General features: G+C 38.2%; 1 protein-coding gene across 2 annotated transcripts in view; it reads right to left on the reverse strand.

Moving 5' to 3' along the window:
• CDH13 (cadherin 13) overlaps positions 1–24,742 on the reverse strand; it is a 425,128-nt gene that overhangs the window by 167,797 nt on the left and 232,589 nt on the right. For both annotated transcript variants that reach the window (XM_056500421.1, XM_056500420.1), the window contains exon 6: positions 8,597–8,741. In XM_056500421.1, the coding sequence (XP_056356396.1) occupies positions 8,597–8,741 (145 nt within the window). The remainder of the gene's footprint in view (positions 1–8,596; positions 8,742–24,742) is intronic.

The following is a 24,742-nucleotide window of genomic DNA, read 5'->3' on the forward strand; positions in this document are numbered from 1 at the left end:
AGACTATGCTCTTTACCTTTATGATGGAATTAATATTTTGTTTTTCTCTCAGAGATTCCATGGAGGAAACTGAAGCATTTTCACCCAGTAATGTACATCTCCATTCTTGGAGGTGTTACATGTGCTGCTATAATGTTTGCATGACAAATATTGCTCTTTTATAAATAATCACATTTTTTAATAATATTCCTGTCTCTTAAAGCAATTATTAAATACTTCTAATACTCTTAAAATCATGTTTTACCCGCATTAATTTTAGAATAGAACATTCTTTATAAGCATGCTGTTAAAACACAGATTTGAATCTGGGACAGAGTTGCCCAAGAAAAAATCCATTATTGTCACCAGCAATAATTCTTAGCACATAGTAATTTCCATTTTCAAACCCAAGTGGTTTTTAAATATAATAAGTAAAAAAATCAGTTAAAATTCTTTATCCAAGTTATTTTCTTCTTTTACTTTGGAATCAAATTTTTTTTTTGCCTTTATAACTTTGACTTGTCCAACTGAAACATGGAACTGAAGTCATGTATTTTCCAGCAAAAGAATATTCAATATATTTTACTGCTCTGTGCTGAAATCATAGCAATGATGAGCTGCATTTGTGTTCCCAAAAATCACTGTGTATATGTTAATATTTCCTTCAAACTGCATTTAAAAGCCATTTCTGCTGCAGTTTCCAACATGTACCAGCAGAAGATGGATTGAAAGCAAGAGCTGTGAGATCTCACCTTCAACCTGTCTGTCACATTGCCTAAGTGTGAATTTAGCTCAGCACCAGCTGACAGCACCTTTCCCCCTTTCCCTCCACAGGAAAGCCAATAATAAACTTTTCAACAATTCCAGAAACTTCTTCAGGTACAAATGTGTCATTTTATAAAAGCTTCTCCTGCTTACTTTTGAGCATGTGCTCACCAGGAGGGCTTGATTCCTAAAAATAAATGTAATTTCCCACCTATTTTTGGTGGGCAGGCATGGAAAACTGCTACAGAGAAATAATGTGTGTGGAAATGAATAGTGGTGTGCAAAGGTGACATTTTCTGTGTTCAGCAGATGTGATCTGAATGAAGAAGTCCAGGAGTGCCTTTTTCTAAAAGTTGTGCTCAGTATCTGAAAGCCAAGTGAACTATTTTGAATATTTCTATAAAACACCACAAACTTCTCATACTGCAAAAATAGATTACTGTGGGATCATTCTCACTAAGGTTTCCTCTCTCATTGCAATTGCTTTCACTCTTCCAAGGGGAGTGTGCCACTCTTTTCTGACTTCATGGGATTACAGACTGCAATTTAAACCCCAACCACTGGATTTAATGGTGGGGAAAGGAGAAGAACTGTGAGGGCATGAAATAGAAAAATGAGGAAAAAAAATAAAGAAAAATGTGAACTTACAGTTCATAAATAATATATTTTTTCTCATTTTGTTTTTTTTTTTTTTTTTTCTTTGGTTGGTTGGTTGTTTTTTTTAAAAAGGCACTGTCTATCTGATGATGCCTTTCAATAAAACTGGGAAAATTAACCAGGTTGAGCTGCAAGGGAATAAATAATCCTGCCTTTGTGTAGTGTGAGTTTTCCATTCAGCTGTGCATCTCTCCCACAATAGAAGGAGGATGGATCTGCCTGCTGGCATTGCACACTGAGGCAAATCCTGCCTGCACTGACAATTTATTGGCTTTTTTTTTTTTTTGCTTTGGCACCTGGAGCAGTGGCCACAGTCCCTGTCACCACCCCTGGTGACACCAGCCTGGGATTTATGCCCAGCTCAGTGTGAGCACCAGGTGGGTGGGGTGGGACCTCAACTGCAGCATCCCTGCACCAGCCTCAAACCAGATCCTCAATTTATGGCACATGATTGCAGCTTCTGGGGATTTATCACCCTTTTCATGCACTTTTAAAGGAGCTGGATGAAATATGGTGGTGTGGATGCTGTGGAGCCTGCACAGAGGGGGTGGTGAGGCAGCACCAAGGGTGATTTACAAGTGTATAAACACAAGCTGAGGGTTTACACCTCTAATAAAGCCTGCCCAGAGGGCTGCAGCACGCTCCCTCCCTGCAGGCTGCCACACAGCCTGGAGGGTTTTTCTGATAATGCTTTCCTGGGACTGCAGGATCTTTCAATTTATTGATTACATGGATGAGTTTATCTCATGTGTCCAAAGTGCTTGGAGCTCTAGAGCTCATCCCTCTCTCTTCTGAGAGAACAGAAGGAGATGCACAAAGCAGGTGCAAAAGCCACTGGTAAGTAAATTAGTGCATAAATTTCCTTTTGCAAACAATTACATCCCAAATTGCACAAATTCATTGGAGCCCTTGTGTTCCAGCACCCAGCAAGGGCTCCAGCATTTTTTTTTTTTTAAATTCATTTGTTCTTTAATTAAGAAACATACTCATTTTTATTTCATGAACCTGAGCTATGATGCAAAAGGAGCCAAAACTCCAACCTGCTCTGTGCAGGGAAGTGCAAGCACTTCACTACATGAATTTCCAAGGCACAGAGACCATAATGCTTTTACAGCCTTTAACTCCAGGCACTAATGCTGATCTGGCCATAAGGCTGATTTTTGGAATGTTTTGTGTGTAACTATGGAAAAGCAAAATAAAGCACATTTTAGCAGGAGGGGCAGTGAGCACACAAGTTGCTTGTGCAGAAAATCAAAGGGAATTTTCTGCCTGGGACTGAAGAAGGTGACTCATTTCCAGTCCTGCCAAGCAGGTCAGTAACTCTACCTGTGCCCCTGAGCTGGTCTGGAGCCTTTCCTGGGTTTGAGCTCTGTCTGCTGGAAATCAGGATAATTGAAGCCTGGAGTGGGAGCAGCCACTCCCATCACAGACCAGGCTGAGTGAACTGCTAATTGCTACACATGAGATCATTTTAATTTCCTCCAAATGCACTGCTTCAACCACACTTGCATACCTGGGAACCTCTTAATTACTTGGCAGTGCTTTAATGGGTTATTCCTCTCTGTTTCCAACAGGCAGATTACAGTGGATGTGCAGCTTTGTCTGCCATAATACAACAAATTATTAGTAAATACAAATCTTTCCAGTAACTAAAATATACCAGAATCCCTATAAAAGATCAGATATTTGTGCCTATATATGCTCATCTCTCTGCAAGATATGCACATCATACATATTTAAATATTTATATATATATCTATACATACAGTCAATAACCATATTCATATACAGCTGTATTTTATTCCACACAGAACTGTGAAAAATTTCCTACTGGGATTTAGAAAGCAGCTGTGCATAATTAGCCTGGCTGCTGCTTGGCTTCTGCTTGGGAATTTAAATATTGACATTACAGATGTTTCTACCTAGTTCACATCCGTTACATTTACAGGCCAGACTACAAAGGATTCTGAGGCAGCAAGTGGAGTTCTGCTGAAATGCAGATGATTAATCCCAAGAAAGGATGGCTGAAAGTTTGCCATCAGCAAGTTTTCAAGTTTGCCCAGAAATGAACACATCTGGAAGAAAAGGAACTTAACAAACTGCTCTGCTGAGTTGTACCCAAAGCTGAGCACTCCATCTCCAGTGGAAGGACTGGGGAAAAGCTGGAACAGGCAGGTTTTAACAAATAAAGGAGTTTTGTGTATTCTTTAGCTTCCCTTGACTCAGAGGCTTCCTCACTCACAGTTTCATTCCAATTTATTATTTTGTTTTCCACAAGAGCTCATAGCAGTAAGTTTCATAATTAAATATGTAACATTTGACATTTCAAATCTCCTCTAAATCTAAGTATTGCAGTGAGTGGCAATGCTATGAATCAAAAAAACTTCAGGTTCAAACACTTAGTTTTGAGATAGTTTTGAGGTGAATTTTCTGAGATATTTCTGCTTTGCAGGTCAGATCTATAGATACATCTAAGTTCATACTGCAAAAACCCAGCTCAATAAAACATCAACAAATAAACATTTATGCACAACGCTGTAACTTCTGTGACAAAAAGACTCAAGTGTCACCCTAACCCTGGTGCAAGCAGAATCAGAAGACTGGAAAACTCCAGATTCTACCTTTACCTAAACAAAAAAACATTATATCCTTTACTATCCTTTTCTAATGGTCACTGTGACTTTATAAAATTGTTTTAAGCTTTCAGCAAAAAGACAAGTTGTAAACACACCCTCTGGTTTCCCTTTGTCCCCTGGGATTTATAGGTCAAAATATTTTGAGATTTTACCAAATTCAATGCAATTTGATTAATTTAACAGCTTTGGCAACTTTCTTCTGCCACAGGCCAGCAAGGATTGCAAGGTACAAATAAAGAGAGCCTGGAAAATAGTACCAGAATATTTGAAATGTATCAAAGCTTGCAGCAGGTGTGTATTAAAGTCAAAGATGCCAAAATTTATTTTTACCACTTTGCTAGGCCAGCCAGCCTTTTGTTTCCCTCTCACAAACTCTTCTAACTCCATCTGTTTTATACAATCCCATTTCTATTAATTTAGGTATTAAACTTATTGTTAGGTTTAAAATAACAGCAAACCAACCATCCTGGCAGGTTGTTTTAAATAAAAAGTCACTGTTTCAGCACCAGTTTTCATTTACCTGAACCACTGAACTATTTCCAGTGCAGAGCTACCAATGATGCTCAGCCCCTTCCTCATGTTTTATCCATCTCTACAAATTACTGTTTTATGATACTACAGAACCCTCTGGGCTATTCTTCTTAATTCCTTCTGTTTCCTCTCTAAATGTCTCCAAGAGCCCCTTTATTTCCAGCAATTATTTATAGACATCTGTCAGTCCAGGCTCCTTGGCTGGCATGCAATGGATCCAGGCTATTGTGCAGCACAGAAAACAAGTTATTTTCTCTAAATGCAATTCTCAAGCAATTTTGCTAAACCACTGCAGTTAAGATTTAACCCCACTGGGTTTGCAGCATATTGTTGTAAGTCACATAATGTCAAATGTGTTTAAAATAATTTCTGTTAAGTGCCTCCAGCAAGAGAAATGAGGTGGCTGCCAGGTTCATTTGACCCTGCTGCACTTCCCAGCCTCTAAAAGTGAGATATCCAAATGTTCCTGCCTGCCTGTGGAATCCATGGGGTTGGAGTCACCCCCATTAATGGGCTGAGGTGAGGCTGCTGCCAGACACAGACCCTCAACCCAGGAGCTGGCAGCTGGAAAAATCAGAGATCTACAGGAAATAAACTGGGTCATAACTCAGAAAGCAAAAAACATGAGAAATCAGCAGTACAGAGAACACAAAACCCATTACAGGCAGTCCAAAAATTGCCATCAGTGTCACTGAATCAGGCTCAGCCATTATTTTCCTGGTACATATGTGCTGACTGCAACCTCCCACAGAAATGGGAGCTGGTAGAAGTAAAAAACAACAAATCAAACTGGTTCTTCTGCCTTCAAACAGTTTCCACTGGTCTTCTAATTCATTTATTTATGATAAATAGCTTGCAAGTTTGCAGTTCCTCCAGGAAAAGACCTAATAGGAATCTCAGCACATCTGTGGTCACTTTAAGCACACATTTGAGTGTACTTTGTTAGGATTTGACTCTGGGCTATTTTCAGAACCACGACAATTTTCTCTGAAAAGAGCTAATTTACTGTAACTAACTATATTATTAAATTTCAGTAGGAATGATATATCAAGAAATAAATCCGTAGCACTATCACCTAGCAGCCACATATTTTTAGCATTAATTATAAGATCTGGCAAGCTCTAGCTTGAAATTCAGATGAATACTCATTGTAATGCAGTTTATAATCTCAGTAATTATAGACAGGTATTTGCCTCTCCAGAAATGAGATGGCACATAAATTGTAGGTGTCCAAATAACCACTGGTGTTTGCTGTGAGTTTCAAAATCACACACACAAAAATGTGAATGGCCTTTGTGACATAAAAAAAGCTATTTAATCACCATCCAAACCATCCTCACTGGGACTGTGCTCAAAAGGCTCTTTAATTATTCATAGATAGATTAAATGAATACAAAAATCACACACTTGTTTCCATGTTTTCTTCAGTTTTGGTGGATTTATATCTCAAAGAGAAGAGAAGAGAAGAGAAGAGAAGAGAAGAGAAGAGAAGAGAAGAGAAGAGAAGAGAAGAGAAGAGAAGAGAAGAGAAGAGAAGAGAAGAGAAGAGAAGAGAAGAGAAGAGAAGAGAAGAGAAGAGAAGAGAAGAGAAGAGAAGAGAAGAGAAGAGAAGAGAAGAGAAGAGAAGAGAAGAGAAGAGAAGAGAAGAGAAGATTCTTAAAAGGGGCTTGGCACAACTTTTCATTGTAACTTCTGTGCTGTTCCCTAATTAAGGAAATAACTTTCAAATCATTAAGGAAAAAAAAAGTTATTTAATAAAACAATAAAAAGCTGGAAAATATGTCTTAAAGCAACACTGGGGAAGTCTAATATGAATATTTACTTGATTTTTAAAATCAAGGTTTACAAATTTAATTTATTGATGCTATTTCCAAGATTTATTTATCAATAATTCTCTGATATTAATGATGACTAGACAACACTTAAGTTCAACTGTGGAGTCAATAAATTAGGGGAAAGCCTCTAGAGAATTCTGTTGGTTTTGTGACTGATAAAATTGTGGCCTAACAGGAAAATACAGAGGAACCCTGCAGTGGGTAATTTAAAGTAAGATAATAATATCATCTGAATGGTTTAAAAATGGTTTAAAATGGTTTAAAAATGGTTTAAAAATGGTTTTAAAATGGTTTAAACATGGTTTTAAAAGGCCCCAAATCCTTCAGATGAGTTTCACACTATCTTTGCATCTTTCTCTACGTAATTGTGCATCTCTCATGGAGTTATTGGTATCCATGGACATTTACACTTTGGTCCAGAGGACATCAAGACAAATCCAAGATATCTACCTGAGGATTTTTTATTTTTAGCAGAATTTCAGTGAGTGGGTTTGATTCAGAGCTTGAAGGAAGCTGCAGGTAGCTGTGATAAGAAATAAGGTTATTCATCCAATGCAAAGCCTTCCTTTTGCAACTTCAAAAATGAAATACAGCACAACTGCAATCCAAAGGGAAGGACTCAGGAATCTGACATGCAAGCACATCAGGATTTCTATCCAGCTGTGCAGTGCTGTAACCTTTGATTTGGAACAGCATGACAGCTGGTGGGGCCCTTCCAGCTCGGAATATTCTCTGATATTCTGAGACAAAATAGCAGAGCCTGATGCATAATTTGAAGTTATGTGCCACAAGTTGTGCAGAACTATGGAAAACAGATGTAAGCACCAGGAAACCTTGGCTGAGTGGGTGCCATCTGCATAGAGAGCTGTGACTGATTCCAGCCAACCCTGGTTCCGCATGCCCTATTGTGCACAAAATAATTTTGCAAGCATTGGTGCTCTTGACACCAGGAAAATGAGGTTATGAAGTTTAATGTGATGAATACCTGGAGGGAAGGGAGGGAGGGTAAGGAAAGGAAAGTTGAGAAAAATTATTCAAGCTTTGGCCAATGGGAAAGACAATCAAAATGGTAAATGATACCTGAGTCAATACAAAGCAGCAGTGGGAGAAAATGGATGAAACTATTAGAGAAGAATTCACTGGAAGATGGGCTGAGAAACATCAGAAGTGTAAACTTCAATATAAGGAGTGGGGAAAAAAAAGGAAAAGCAAGGAGAGTTTATGGATAATAAAAATAGAGAATTGCCAGTTTGAAAATGTACTAGAGACCTACAACAGAAGAGTGCTCCACTGGCAGCCATACTCTCAATTATGAAACATTTCTTATTTGGCTGAAAAGATCATCAATATCTTCATTACATTCTTGTCACAAGTGAGGTAAATAAACATTTACCTCAAAATTTTAATCTGTTGAAGGAGCAGCTTGTAATGCATTTCATATCCACAGGTTTTTAGATATGAAGAACTCTATCTGAAAATGCAAAATTCACCAGACAACTCACCTAATATAAGGGAAGAGTTTAATTTGTGTTGTACCCACATTGAAACTTGGAACAATATCTTACCCTTGTAGAATTTCCTGATCAGACAAAATCAACAGGAAATTTAATCAGAACATTTTCCTTAGTAACTTTAATTTTCAATGTGTTTTTGTTTTGTTGCAACTGCTGTATCTGCATTTACAACATCTGTTTATCAACACTGTTCAGTATCTCAATCTGCCCTAAAACATTAGTTTTTCATAGTGCTTTCCATTTATTTGTGTTATTTACTAGACTCATGCTACATAAACAAATAAAAATAACCTTTCCAGTAACTGAACTTATGGGAAAAGATGTGAAATTCCTACTCTGCACAGAAATTGCTCGTGGTATTTGGTTTGAATCTTAATCATACCCTAGGGGTTGTCTTCATTGATTCTAGAGATGAATAAAAAACATGAACCTAAATCAAAGCTCCCATTTCCAAATAATTTCTGGGTTTTCTTCCTTTTCCTCCTTTTTTTTTTTACTACACAGACTTCTTTTTCAAAACCCATCACCTGCTGCCCTAAAGTTGTGTCGCTCCCACTCCTCCGTGCGGAGGAAGAACCGGCGAGCCACGAAACCAGCAAGAAACCTTGCACAAGGTGATAACAATTTCCCAAATTTCCCAAAGGGGAATTTTTTTTCAGGCACAATTCCCTGAGCTCACCTGTGGCAGAGCCCTCCATGACGTGGCCAACGTAGGGCCCCTCCTTGAACATGGGTCTGTTGTCGTTCTGGTCGATGACCGAGATGTCCAGGCGCACTGGGCCGTCCACGGTTTGGCCATTCATGTCCACCACCTCCACTTCCAGCTGTGGGCACAGAAAAAGGAGCAAAGCCATGAGTTCCTTGTCACAGTGAGCAGAGAGAAAGGAAAAAAAGGAGTTCTGGTAAGTGTTGGTGCAGCCACACCCTGCCAAAGGCGCCACTTGCAGCCCGTTTTTTGGATCGGGATCAGAGCAGATTTCTCCTCTAAGCAAGAGGCAAGTGTACATTCAAACTGAGATATCCTGCCATGTTGCCCAAAGAATTAATAGACTAGAGTTTTAAAAAGCCCCAAAAAAATAAGACCACTTGCAAATTTTATCCTAATCATGTGAAGATTTGGTTAGAATTTGTTTATTTATTCGATCAAGCACACCTCCAGTGGACATGTGTAGAATTATCATGGTAGAATTGGCATTAATGCTCACTCAAAAGCCTTCTTAAAAACAAATAAAAAAAAAAAACAGGAAAAACAAACAGAAAAAAAGTAGGAATGTAGTAGACATCAAGACATTTTCTCAATGGTGATGGCATGAAGTGTTTGTTAGGCCATTTTCAGAGTTCTCTGGGTTTTCTAATCAGGTGTGCAAGAATGAAAGAACACCTGCAGTCTCAACCAAGTGGGTATATTCACAAGCTGAAGATCTGTTTGGACTTTCTTTACTTTCAAAAACTGGAGACAAAAATCCTATTGTACATCTCAACCCCCTGAACCACGTGCAGTGCAAAGTCCCAATGAGTCACCAGGGCAAACCACACCAAAACTTCCTAAACAGCAGAGAAATCAATTTAGATTGCAACTGTGTGCTATACCTGCAGTTCTCTCCCCTCACAAGAAATCAATAAAATACAGCAATAAACAGGTCTGAGACACCACTATCATTCTCACCTGCCCTTCCCATCCCCACACTCAACTCTAATGGAATTAAGCCAGCCAGAAAATGAACCTGAGCTCAGATGTTAGTGTCACTCCTTCCCAGTCTCTCCCTGGTAAAGTGGTGCCAGCAGGGGCTGGAAGTCTCTGAGCATTTTGTTTATACTGTTAATTTATTCCTCATTGCCCTGTCTTGTGTCTGTAAGTTATTTATAACTTAGTGATAAATCCTGCTGGGAAAGAAATAGGTCAGAATCCTAATTCCTTATTAAAATGGATGGCTGATTATCACCTTTCTCTGGTTTTTGTTATGCTTATAAATACCTTCCACTTTTTTAATTCAATGTGTTGGGTGTGAGTAGGAGTGTTTGTTATGAGAGAGACACCTCCTTACAGGCACTGTTTGTAAATAGTGTCACAGTCCATTTTAACATCTACTCACTGCTTATCCTCACTTGTCTAGGAATTGTTCTGCCTTTCCCAAGCCTTATTTTTTTTATTATATGGCTTGACAGCTTAAAGGCAGACATATTCTGATTGGAATGATTCCTGCAGCTTTGGCACAGCTGAAGATTTCTGGGAGCTTTTCCCTTTTTACTCCTGGGCTTGTTCAGCTCTGAACTCCAAAGTCAATGCAGGATTCTTTGCCATGGGATGTGATGGGGGCTGGGAAGGGACAAGCAATTCCATTCCTGTGCTGCTTTAAAGTCAGATGCAGTTTTTGCTACAGCTGGGAACTCCTGACAAAATGAATCATAGAATAATTTGGCTTGGAAGGGACCTTTAAAGTTCATCTATTTCCACCCCCTGCCATGGGCAGGGAAACCTTTCACTGGACCAGGCTGCTCCAAGTCCCATCCAACCTGGTCTTGAAGGTTTTCCAGGGATGGAACATCCACCACATCTCTGGGAAACCCATGACAGTGTTTTACCACCCCTGTTGTGATTTCCTTCTCCTTATATCTAGTGAAAATCTCTTTGTTTCTTGTTGAAAACCATTATTTTTTGTCCTATCAAACAAACCCTGCTAAGTTTCTATCCCAAATCTTCTCATAGTCCCCTGCAAGGGGCTCTAAGGATCCCCTTCCCTTTTCTTCTCTGGGCTGAACACCCCAATTCTCTGAGCTTGTCTTTCTAGAAGAAATGTTCCAGTCCTCTGCTCATTTTTGTGGCCTCCTCTGGACCCACATATCCATGTCATTCCTGTGCTGAAGGCTCCAGAGCTGGACACTTTATCATAGCAAAACTGACTCATCAGAACTATGTTAATTGCTTTGGGAAGTGAAAGAATAGCAATATTTCTCTGTGAAATTCCAGCAAATTAATTTTCAAATTCAAGATAATTTGCTCTTAATCTATCTCTCAGTATCAAGTCACTGAGCTGTTCACTAGAAAGAACAAAGACTTTGCTAAATTTAAAAAACTACTTCAGCTGCTTTATCAAAATTGTAACTCATTTAAAACAAAGGCTGATCTAACACTAGTTTCTGGGTTTTTTCTCAGACTTGCACAGATTAAGGAAAAGAATAGGAGATTCTCATTAATGACTGAAATAGATTTACTTTATCTTTGCCAAGTCCACTGCATCTGAGAGCAACTGTCCGAAAAATTTGGCGTGACAGGTCTGTGGGAACAGTTACATGATATCTTCTTCATTTTATTAAGATGACAGAGGACTTTATTTTATTAATCTTTGCACAATAATTTTCAATCCTGTCCTAAGAATTAACTCACCAGCTCCTTTTAAACCAAATCTACAATGTTTTCAGAATAAAAGCCTGCAGCACTGAAGTTATGGCCATCATTCTTTATACAGCCAATTTGTAAAAGAAGCTGTCTGATATCTTATCTAGCTTCCCCAATAAAACAGACCAACAAAACCACCCCAAATTAAAACAAAAACAACAAAAAAAAATCCACAAAATCTGCTCACAAAATAGCAACAGAAGTATATTGTTATTTCCAAAAACCTAACACATGCGAGTGAGAAAAACATGCAAGTAAAAGAAAATACTGGCACTTTGAACAGGCTGTAAATAAAACCAGGTGGAAAATTAGATTGTATTAACTAACAGAACTGTGAGATTTCAGTCTTTCAATGCAGAAGGCAAGAAAGCCTATCTGGTTTTAATGTAAAACTTGACTGATGTATGAAAGGTACTGAATTATTCTTTTGATAGCAAGAAATTGTAATGGCACGTTCAGAAAGGGTTTAAGGTCCTACATGGTTATGGCAATGCAGCTCCAAGGACATGTGCTAAACACAAAGACAGATTTGACCAAACTGAAAAAAAACCCAACCTGCAGAGTTCTGCAGCTGTTTATTTTGTGAAAAACTGACGCTTTGCCACTTAAAATAATGGAATTATGTTCATGGGGGTTGATACTAGATGGTCCCTTCCAACCCAAGCCATTCCATGACTCAATAATAATGATGAAGTTATGTTCATCACAATCCAACCTGTGATTTTCAGGAACTCTTGAGGCTAAATCCCAATTTCATTTTTGACACAAGTGTACATGCAAAGGACAAAGCATAATCGAGGCTTTAGGAGAAATTTTACACCTCTCAGCCCAAAATTCCATGACCAGATACAAAGCAGATCTTGGCTGGTGCCTCTGATATATAGCTCAGAAACACTGATCAAATTAGGAACAGGGAAAAGCAATATCAACCCCAAAGTGCAGGCAGGAACAGACTTTATCCTCTCTGGCACTCTCCCTTCCCAAAATGGGTTATTTCTAGACTTCCCACCCAATTTCCCTCAGCACATGCAAAGCAAAGATCTTTCATCACCCCAAATATAATGATCTCATCAGAAGTTAAGCTTATTCAAAGTTGCTCATTTTAAGCTTTCTGCTTTATTTTAAACAGCCTTGAATCCTTCCTACTCTGCAGCCAGCAATAACATTTACATGAAAAGATAACCAGTCTTGTTCTTACCATTACTTCAAGTAATTTCAAAGGTTTCTCTTCACAGAAGGGTTGTTTTCATTCATTTATTGCTTTTGGTGAAACAATTCTGGAGAGCCACCTTCCTTCTCTGCATATAAATGTCTATTTTCACTTTGCAGCCAGCCAGCCAATGGCCCACATAAAATTACATCATAAATTTGGAGATTTTCATAAGTAAATCTGGAATATCTTTTAGTGCTTAATTATCTTCAAAGCCTAAGACAGGCTATTTAGTCATTACCTGCCATCTAAATTTAATTTCCAATTTGCTGCCCACAGGAATGTTTCTCAGGGAAGTTTTCCATTTGTTTCAACAGCTGCTTTTTCTGCTTGTTCCTCATCCCAGGTTCACAGGAGCACTGCACCATCCAAAAAACTGCAACACCACCTGCCCCACCTCAGTTATTCCAATCACTGCTGGATTTATTTATTGGTCAGATTAATTCTTGACAATACTTATTAGGTTTATTTATCATCAGTTTCTAAGTATGGATTGACAGTAAGGAAATGGATCTTTCATCCAGGCAATTTCCTGGTAAGAAAAGAAAATTTGGCCACCTCTAGGTCATGAAATGTGGTAAAGAAATTTTCTTTATAGTGAAAGGTTGTAGTAAAAACTTTATGCAATTACCTAACACAACTCAGAGAAGACAATAATTCAGACAAAGAGAAACTAATTCCAAGTAATTTTTACTGATTTAAGAGAATGAATAAAACATGAGCTAATATTGCACCATAAGAGATGGAGGGAGAGGATGCAAACCAAAAATCCTCAGTTTCTTGGAGGTAAACATAATTCTATTATCTATTATCATAATTCTATTAAAGAGCAGCAGCATTACCTGCACTTAGAGAATTTCACCTGGCACTCAGAGTTGGAGCCAAGGTGGGAAGGGATTAATTAGCCATGTAAGTACTCCAGGAGTGTCTTCCACAGGCTTTATCTTGCTGCTGCATCCATCTCACAATTAATTATTACATAGTTCCTGTTTTCTTAGCACAATTATCTCTGAACTGCCTGCATTAATTAAACAAAATTTTTTAAAGCCCAAGACTTCTATCTCTCCAAAGTGACAAGGAATGAATTCTTCAGTAAGAGTCACTTCATCTTCTTTGATCACTTCAGATGCAAAAGTTTGTAGACAGGTTAATAGAAATTTTGAGAAAAGAAAGAGGAATTAAATATTATAAACAGTCAAATATGTGCTTTTATCTCTGGCTTTTAAGGCAGTGGGCTTAATATTTTAGTAATAGTCACATCAGTAGACTGAAAGGTCAGGGACTGCATCATATTTTAATTGGTGAAGCATAACATAGCAAGTTCTGCCAAGTTTATAAACTTTTGGACTAAAAAGAACTTTTTACCTTTCCAAAGCTAAAGCTGCATCTGAACCTGTCAACGAGGGGGTTTATCTTTGTCTGTCAAATCAACATTCCCATGTTATTTCAACTGTTTTTTTCTTTAAACAAAAGTAAAAAAAAAATCTGAGAGCCTTAATTAAATTTAATTAAATAAAAAAAATTCTGCACATTTTCCACTTTCTTTTTTATGCAGCAAATCTATTGTTCACCCTTCCCTCGAAGGATGAAGCACAGGAACATTTTCTTGGCCACTTTTGCAACCAGTCCAGGCCAGCCCCAAGAGCTCCTTGGACCTGCAGCTCCTGTTGCCTTGAGGCAACATCAGGAACTTTTTTCCTCTGGAAAATCTGGCTCTAGCAATCCAGAAAAATCCAGGATATTCCTAGAAAATGCCAGGAGTGCAATATGCTCATTGCTGCAGAATGAAGCTACAGTGCTATACATCTAATTTTTTTTTCCTCAAAACCAAGCAATTATGAATTCATTATCTAATTGAATGTATATTCTGTGCCACCATTAGTGTCACAGGAAATGCATTTTCTTCCCCAGCTGTGTCTGTGAATCACAATATTGTTTAAAAAAGTGTTGTTATCTTGTACAGCTTAAATCCTGAAAATTTTTCTCTGTTCTAAGCCATGAAATGCTTTTTTCCCCATGAAAAAAAAAAAAAAATCACAGAAGAGGACTGTAAAAACCCTAAAATTGTAGAAAATGATGGCATAAAATGCAGAAAAAATACATTCATTACAAAAATCTTATACCAAAATGAACTCTGACTTTCCTGTACACTAAACCCAATTCCAAAACTATAAAATAAACAGTTTGGGATTTTGTAGCTGTTTTTTGTATGTCAGCTGAAAAAATATAACCATAAAATGTGTAACTTAATCTCATATTTTTTACCACCTATTCCTGAGGTTGGTTTTAAGATATAAAAACAAAGAGGTCAGCAAGTAGTAATTGGTATTTTCAGGGGGTTTTTAAGTCAGTTTGGAGCAGACAAGATTTATTTGTGAGTTCTTGTGGCTATTATTTATTATTATTATTATTATTATTATTATTATTATTATTATTATTGTTGTTGTTGTTGTTGTTGTTTTGTTTTTGTTGTTGTTTTGTTATTATTATTATTATTATTATTATTATTATTATTATTATTATTATTATCATTGTGACTATTTATTTTTAACATTTAAATATTTGCAATAAACAGCTCTTTGCAAAGATTCCTTTTGATATTCACAGAACATTTAAGATTTTATATAATAGCCAACATGAATAACTAACAATTTTCCAAAGCTCTGGTCCATCTTTTGCCCCAGATGTATCCCTGTAAATTCCCATTCCTCTGAGAACTTTCCAGAACACAAACAGTCAGGTTGCATTAAAGTGGGTTTAATGGTGATTTATGCAAAAAGTGACAGGGAACAAAGGAATTGGGAGCAGAGGAGGGAAGGCTCTGCCATTATCCCAAAATTCTCTCTCTGGGGAGGGCGGCTGGGCAGGTCCTGCTGCCTCACTGAACTTCCCCACAGGCTCTGCAAACCTTGCCAATGCCCCAAAATCCCCATTTTAGGATGGGCATAAAGTGTGAGGTGCTCAAACTGTGATCATCCTGATTAATTATGATAAAACTGATGGGACCAACAGGCACAGAGTGTTTCAAAGGAGAATCAGTCACGGAAATAAGATGGGCAAGGGGTGGGAGACAGAGATGAAATGACTCCACCAAAGCCACAGACCAGACAAAATTTAAATCAAGCTTGAATCTGGGTTTTTGATCTCTGCTCACAAGACTGATAGTGATATTCCATCTCTTGCTGAGCAAGTAATGTAAAATTAGATTTACAAAGATTATTCAGCTACCAACATGTGCACAGTATGATTTTTCAAAGTGCCTTATGAGACTGGATAATGTATCCTATTAAAATCAAAACACCTTTGAAAGATCTTTGAAAATCCAGTTGTCCTCTCAGTACATTATTTTTTCCCTCCATTACATGCTATTCTACATCTGTAAAGACAAAAACACGGGTGAAAATAATTCTATGTATCCTCACAGCAGAAAGCCTCAAAGAATCTCTCATATGGCTACAAAAATCGAATTAAAATAACTTCTGAAGCATACATCCTGTTAAGGATTATCTAGGAGTTGAAATGAGAATGCCCACTCCAAAAATAACCTTTTGGTGAACAAATGAGAAGAGCATCCCTCAAATCTGTGGAGCAGCACAGCTCTTCAAGGAGCCACGTGCACTTCACACAGACCAGAAGTATTAAAGATGATCATGTAAATATTAATTAAAATCCTCCCATATCACAAGAGAGCACATGTTGATCCCCTCGAAAAGGGTGTGGGGGAGAGAGGAGGTGTCAGGATTCACCAAAGCAATCAAGTCTAATCACCACAAAAAATATTCAAGAAATCAAAAAGAGACAAAGCAGGACTGAAATAAAGGATTAAGACATAAGCTGTGCCAGAATTTTTAGACTCTCTGCTGCACCACAAAAGCAACAAAGACACTCGCAGAAGAAAAACTGAAAAAAAAAATAGCTTTGCACTTTTAAATAGCTGCTGGCATTATTTGACACTGCTCACCATTCTGGCTGCTTAAAAATAACTCCAAAAGTGGAGGAAGTGGCAAGAATTTAACAGATTTCAACTTGTGGAAGGATGCAAGAAGGAACAGGGTCAGAGAGAGCCCGTGGTTAATCAGACCAAGAACTAAAATGCAAGATCTCAAATGCATCAGTGACAAGGAAACTGACTTCTTTAGGCATAGGAAATAAAGGTCAGTGCAAATGCCAGGGATATATCACACATACATATATTTGGCTTTGTTATTATTGCTTAAAATATCTGTTCCTGCAAATGAGTAGGAAAAGGTCTTTGAAGTCAAGGATCACTCAGGCTGATGCCAGGCTAGAACAGAGGTTACAGATCAGGTCTCCCTGTTTTGGAGGAGCAAAACAAGCAATTACAGAAGCAGTTGTACAGAAGAGTTCACAGGCTGCACTGCAGGGCCTGCAGGTCACTGCTGCCTTGTAGCCCCAATTTCCAGATTCCTGGGGTGGCAGCTCTGATTCCTGTGGGCAGCTCAGCCAGGAATCCTCCAAAGCCCATCCAAGAGCTAAAAAGAGTGCTTGGGATCCAAGTGTCAGTGAAGAAAACACTTGAGAGACAACTGTTATCCTGGGGGAGTTCCTGACAAATTTGCTTTTCCTGTAAATGAAATTGCTCTTTTATTCAAAATGTGAAATGATATCACCATATCTTGTACACTGCATTTGTATATTTGTACTTACAGCCTTGTAAGATGCAATTTTCTAGCATTCCTAAACTTCACCTTTTGGGAGGTACATCTCCAGAAGCCAAGAAAAGAGAACTGGATGAGATTTATTTGTCTCTGCTTACAGGATAGAGATGACCATGCTGCAAATCCAAAGGGCTGTGTGTTCCAAAGCCCATTAACATTTCAGGGATGCAAAGCTCCCATCACAGAAGGATGCTGTGAAGGATTGGATTGTGGTGCAAAGTGTCTGCCTTGCCCCTTTTCCAGCACATAGGGTGGGATGATAAACTGTTAAGTGATCTGTTTGTATATCTACAGTCCCTTTCTCATTTATTTATTTAATTATTTAGGATTTTATCTATTTATTCTTGCTAAACCTCCTTCCAGCTCCTTTGCCAAGCCCTGGCAGCCTCTCCTCCACTCAGTGCACCCCTTTAGCAGCTGGGAGCTGCAGGTTTGACCCACTCCTGCCATGGAACACCCCTCTCCTTCCTGCTCACATCCCTGCCTGGGGATCTTTTGGCACTTGGCTGCCTGTTTGCTGACACATTTCGGTGCTGATGATAAAAGGTGTGGGAAGCATCATCTCCAGGACTGGCTCCCTGCTGTGTGTTTGGTTACACTTGTCAGTAAAAGTGAGCTCATTGATCTCCCTCTGTAGCATCAGAGCTTGGAAGCTGCTGTATGAGGAATTTTGACACTTGTGGGTAAATATATCAAATATACCCCAGAATTATTCAGAGTTAGTGCTTGGCTTTCCTGCTGCACTCCACACCCTCAGCAGCTGTGATGGTGTGCAGGCACTGGGGGTGACAAAACTCTGCCATTCCTAACTAAAGGAGTTTTTGCTGATTTTGTCTGCAGTCAGCTTTATTGAATTTCCCATTATGCCTGGTTGTTTTTTTGTTTTTTTCCAAAAGGGTGTTTGTGGCAGGTGTTTTTATAATTCAGACAGCTGATCTTCCTGGTAAGAGCAGCTAAACAGATCAGCACATCCCAGATCACACACACTGAGCAGTTTCTCTGCTTCAGTCCAACAGTGTAGTGTTTGGTTTTTTTTTCTATTAGATCTATATTTCATTCATAGAAAGAAGAAATTATCTGAACAGTTTCCACATGATTATAACAGAAAAGTAGTTTGCAGACATGGATGTAGTGGAAAGATATTCCAAGGGTACCTAATCCAAAATAAAATGTCATTTCAAATTACCTCTTCTGTCTCTCTTAACTGAGTCTTTGTCAATGATGACATGTTGGACCATCTCTCTACATTAATTGTGAAGAAAGGAAGATTGAGTCAATGAGTCTCAAATTAGGTGAATTAACACAGTAAAAGTCTTTTCTGAATAGTCAAATAGCTCTAATGTAATTGCTGCAGGATCAACAAGCATCTGCTGTGCAGTGACACATCGAAGGGCAGAATTTATTTCATGTTCTTTTCTTTTCCTTGCTTACATTTCACCCAAGAACTTTCTGAAATGCTTCACTGGGCTTCAGCTCTCATGACAACATTACCTGTTAAAACTATTAATCTTAAGGTGTAATTTGCAATTCTAGCATGCCTCACTGCATTTATTTATTTATTTTTAAATATTTCAGTCAACCATAATTTACTTCATTTTAACATGTTAGGAAGACATTTCCTCAGTCAATTTTATGCTCCACCACCACTTCCCCTTAATTCTGAGATCTTACAAGATGTTTTACAGCACTCAACAATTCCTGTGCTGCACTTTCACAAAATCAGATCTCAACCCAAATCCACAGGCTTCTGACATCTTGATTTGTCACTAACTTCCAGGACTTTATCCACGCCACATTTCCACACCTATTTTGTTTCTAGAGATAAAGATTTATCTTTTTCTCTCCTTCATGCTTCTAAACTCCAAATTATGACAACCTTATCTGAGCAATTTTTTTAATTCCAGGACCCACAATATCATCTTTTGTCTTTTTTTACCCTTTTCAAACCATTTTACTACCCATAAATACTAACAGGCATGATTTTGAGTCCAAAAATGCAATCAAAACTTTTTTTTTTATAAGGATTACATTGTAAATGTCTATTTTTCACTGCTTGCATCAAGCTGCATCAGTTGTATCAACTGGGGGGAAAAAATCCTATGTGGAATATTGTATTTGGCAAAGGGAGAATTGGAAGTCAGTTATTCCAGCAAAATAAGCCTGGATATAGTCAGTCAAAAAATTAATTAAGTGCTCTTAGTACTGAAAATTGAAAGTGAAAAAAAAAAAACTTTTGGAATTACAGCAATAAGCAAGACCCTTCTTTATGCTCCCACAAACCAAATGATCATAAAAGGAGTAAATTCCAGAACTCATCCCTGTGAGTATTGCAGGAACATTTGCTTCTCCTGTTGCAAAACTCTGACTCAAAAATCCAAGAAAGGGATCTCTGGGACACACAAAGATAATCACTAACAGAGTACCAGGGGTCAGTTAAAAGAATAATAGAAATAAAAGTATGTCCTAGAAAGAAGAGGAATTAAATTTCAAACACAGAGGTTTGCTGTGGCAAGACTGGAGAATTAAACAGACAGTAGAAACAAATATGCAAAGGAAGAGAAATTTTGCAGTTTTGAGCTGTTAAAATCTACCTGGGTGCAGCAATTTTTTAAAATTTGAAATGTTCTAGAAGAGAAAATCCTTGAAGAGACTTTTGAAGCTGATTCTCCAAAGCAACACAGGGACTTCTTGGACAGACCAGACTGTTCAACCTTGGTGCATTTATTCCCAAAGTGGCATTGAAATCACAAGGGGATGGGAAATCATCCTGTGCTATTTCACTCCATTACACTTCCCTTGAGGACTGCACTCCCCTATGTCAATTCAGGGACTTAACATCCCAGTATAGATCTTTTCTATATATAATAGGTGTGTGTTAAAATCTGAACTTATTTAAATCAGTAGAGAGCTATTTCAACAGGACATGATTTGTTTTAAATGTATTTAATTACAGCTTGGTGTGCCATTATTTCTGCCAATGTAACTGCAACAGTCCCTTTGAGTACACACAGCATCTTATTTAGACATTTTAGTCAGTGTCTAAAATGAGATATATTCAAATTTATTCACCAAATTCTGCTCTGTGAATAGACATAGTCCTGTCTCTATTCCATTGTTCCTGTCACCTTCTTGTTTTTAAGTTGACAGGCACAGCAAACATAATGATTGGACTTTGCTGTTCAATTAAACAACAATTCATGGCAAATTGCATAAGAGCTCCTCACTAAGTTCTGCTTCATCACCAAAACAGGTTCTTCTTTGGCCTGGCAAGGTGACTTCTCATCAATATATTTCTTTTATTTGGAGTAACCTGTTTATAAATCTATCACTATTAAGAAACTTGCTGGGTCAATGCAGAACACACAGAGAAACTCAGAACAATCGATCCCAAGAGCTTGATTTTGGAGCTGAAATCAGCAGCAATCCATCAACCCCATGGAGCCTCTCAAAAAGAGCCAACAATTCTGGTTTTAATTGGGGTGTTTTGTAGAGCTAAAGGTTTGTTGTTATGGCACCAAGTCAGTCCCCTGCCCTGGGAACAACAAAAGGCTCCTAAACCGTGTTTGGAAGGGATGTGGATGATTCCACAATTCTATAAGGAAAGCAAAACCAACTGCAAAAAGAAACCAACTTAAAATTATTAGGTCTATTTAGGAAGGTAGAAAGATCTCCCAATCTTTTCTCTAACCTAAAGAAAACCAAGAAGAATTCTTTTAGAACTTCTCTGCTCGTGTCATTTTTGCCAAAGAAGGAAACGGGAACAAAAGGAAACTCAGTAAAACCTGGAGTGGGGAGATCATTTTCCTGGAGGATAAATGTTTTATTCACGTGGTTGTGTCTCCCCTCCTTGCCAAGGCAGGGCTGCAGGCTCACAGGAGTGTTCAATAGATGGCACTCTGTGTTCTGCCAGCAGCTCTCACACATGGAGACAGAGCCTGCTCTGGGTTTACTCAACTGCCCTGATTTTACTACAGACACCACTTAAAAAAAATTGTTTTTTAACAGGAGATAAATTGTTCATACTGAACAATTCAGAGAAATTGGAAGTTTTAACCACAGAAAAATATGCTTGTAAGAAATGTATTTTAAGTGATCAGACCTTCATCTCTCCCTAAGAGGTCAAAAATCAAGCATGAATATGGAGAGACATACTCATTCATATGAATATGAATATTGTCTCTTCAGCAATGAACCAAATTGTATACAGGAACATTTTCCTGCATTTAAGGAAAAAAAAAAAAAAAAAAAAAAAAGATATTCAGAGAAGGATTCAGTGGCTGTTCAGTAGAATGTTGGGAAAAAAACCTTTAAAAAATGTATACTGCTAAACACAACATTCATAGCTCATCAAATCCTGACATGTTCTGGAATATGATAGCACCAAACTATGTCACTTAACTGGCTTTGACAGCAGGTAAATTATATCATGTAAGAGTTTAACTAAAATGAAATTGTTCACTAAAAAAAATCTTGCTCTGTACAGGATTTTCAATGTTATAAAAATGTTCTGTCACTAACAAAACAACAGACAAGGAATCTGACATTAAGTTTATTTTTCTGCATTATGTTCTGCTTTACCCAGCAGAAGATCATAGAGAGCTGAACTGAATAAATATATGGAAACATCTTTTCTTAAACCTTTTTCTCAGAACAGGTTCCTTTTCAGAACCACATTTATCTTGTAGAATTACCCATCCAAGGCTGCAGTTGAGCACATTTCAGCCTTTAGCTTCTGAGCCCAGGGTTGAGTGGCTGTGCTGGCTGATCCCTTCAGCCACATGGCATTGCTGGTGCACTCTGACCTGACTTATAAACTTTTCCAGGGCTGGAATATGGAATTTCCAGCTCAACTCTTCATGGCAGCACATGCTGGTGTGCTTATCCTATCCAATACCATGCCTGCTAATTTTAATTTTATAAATATCCAAATTTCTTATGTGCTGCACAAATAAATGTTTGCCTTGTTGCTTTTTCAAGGTTCACATCATACAGCTAATTTCTGCTTTTTAATGGTATTTAATATTTGTATAAAATATTAATTCATTAATAGATGCAGCTGCATGATTTAACAGACAGAACCCAGCAACCTAGAGATGGGCTCACCTTGAAACCTACAGTGCAAAATGCTATTGGCAGTTGCTGTGAACACCCAAATTTAACCCAAAAGTGGTTGATTTTATTGATGGGTGTGCCTTACATCTTCAGTGTTTCCTGGAAGAATGAAAACTGGTTTTCTCTGATCTTGCTTTTGTACCTGTTGCAGTTTTATAACCTGATCATAGAAAATAAGATTAGTGACTAACATGATGCTTGGTCAGCCTGCAGATTTGGAGCTGGGTATTTTTTAGAGAGAGACTTGGAACCAGGGTTCTTTTTTTACCATCACACAGCAAATATATTTGGCTTAATTTCTGACATAATGAAACTTTGATTTGTATAAGCTAACCTCTAAAGATCCAGAGGACAACTAAAAACTGCATCAAAGAATGAAAAAACAGGTAAATGCTGTAATTACCAAGGTAATACATGATATAATAGCCTAAGAAATATTTCTCTAATGATCATTCAACCTTCATACCCCCTATTCTTTTCCTGCCAAGAAACTTCACTTTTCTGTTACCAAGGGAGGTTTCTGTGCATTCATGTTCCCTCAAGTAAATTCTACTCCAAATTTGTATATTATTAATGACAACATTTCTCAGACTTATTTCTTGTTCCTTCCACCAACAACCACCAAAGCTCATTTACCTTATGCAGAATGCAATTAGTAGGTATTGTATTTATTTGACAGATTTCTCATTTTCTCAATCCTGTGTAATTTGACAGGGACTATTACAGATCTGTAACTAGTCTTTCAGAATGACTTTCACAAGGTTAGTTCACTTATTAATTGACCCTTGGTAATGGTAATTTAAGAAGCATATTAATCTCATCTGTCAGCTCCAACACATACTAGATGTATAAAATAATTTGTCTTTTGCAAGGAGCCTTGCAACAGAAATGAAGTGTCTAAATTTTTAATTAATATACATTTTCTTTCAACAAATGAGATTGGACTGGAAGGAGTCTCCTTCTCAGTAGTTTTCTTTATTCTTCTTTAAAAGTCCCTTTTTTTCTCATTCTGAAGATAAACACAATTTCACCAGTCAATAGAGCCTATGATCTAAATAATCTTCTACAAAGGACATTCTGGTATTTTTTACAGATTCCTGAAACTTTAAAATGTGCAAACAAAGCATTTGGCACTTCAACAGCAATGTCTTATTACATATACAGATTAAAGGTTTCTGGAATTAAGGAGATTTAATACATGAAGAACATTAAACAAAAGATTACTACTCAGAAATTGAAAAACTTCAACCAATAGCAGATGCTTGAAGTTGCTGTAATCTTATCAAATCTGTTTTTCTGATGCACCATGGCTTGAGCAGAGCCTGCAGTTTATGCCTAAGAAAGAAGCACTCAACATTCTTAATCCCAAGTAAGGGCCTTATGTAACTTCTCTCTCTTTATTCCTCTCATTAATTAAATGATGGGAGCAGGGGAACAGCACTGGTGCCCTTAGTGTGCCATCTGCACTCCATGGAACACTAAAAACTCCAGAGGGCACAAGATTTCCCTGATGAGCCTCTCACCAAGGGCAGCACAGGTCTGAGCTGGGACACAAATACTGAAAATACAGTGAAATCCAGGGTAAAGCTGAGCTGGTCCTGTGCTGAGAAAGCTGCCCAGGCCAACATTTCTGCATCCCCCAAACCTCTGGCAGCCTCAGCTGTCTTTGCTCATGCAAATTTCTGCTGGTGATGTTCTGAGCAACACAAAATCCTGCAGTCCTGCAGGATGGAAAGCCCTTGGCAGCAGCAGAGATTTTATAGCCTTGCAAGATTAACCATGCAGAACAGAGGGACATCCAGTGTCTGCAGGCTCTGGGTCCACAGCAGGCTCCCAGAAGGTCTCCAGGGAAAAGGGAAGGGAGTTTGGAGATGGCAGAGGCTGGGCAGCTGCCCTGGGTGACTGCATTCAGCCCCCAGGAGCCAAATCCCATGGGAATCCACCACACTGCATGGAAAGCTCCTGTGGATCAGGAATGGGAAGTCAAGGCTGCACTGTTCCCCCATGTCACATATTACATATTCCCACATGGGACTGTTTCCCCAGTAATAACCACTCTGTGCTATTTAGAGTAATCTAGAGTAAAAATCCAAAGAGGAGTGACGTATCCAAGACAAAAATGCTGCCAACCACACCGACCAATGCTCCCTTGCTTAAACTCCCACAAGTTCCAAATGCACTCAGGTCCAGCCAGCAGCTCATTAAGAAGTCACTTTTCATGAAATGAAGCAAATATTATTGAAGATATAAGCAATAATACTCTGATCTCTTGTTCACTGAAGCTTATCTCACTGCAATATTTAAGGTACTAACAATTTTGATCATTAAAACTAGAGACAGCTAGACCAAAACCATGGCTTTGACTTAACAAGATTTCACAGGCACATGAACATCCATTTCCTCACAGCCAGCATGACAGATTTTGTT

This window comes from Oenanthe melanoleuca, chromosome 11, assembly GCF_029582105.1.
Source record: "Oenanthe melanoleuca isolate GR-GAL-2019-014 chromosome 11, OMel1.0, whole genome shotgun sequence".
Lineage (NCBI taxonomy): Eukaryota > Metazoa > Chordata > Aves > Passeriformes > Muscicapidae > Oenanthe > Oenanthe melanoleuca.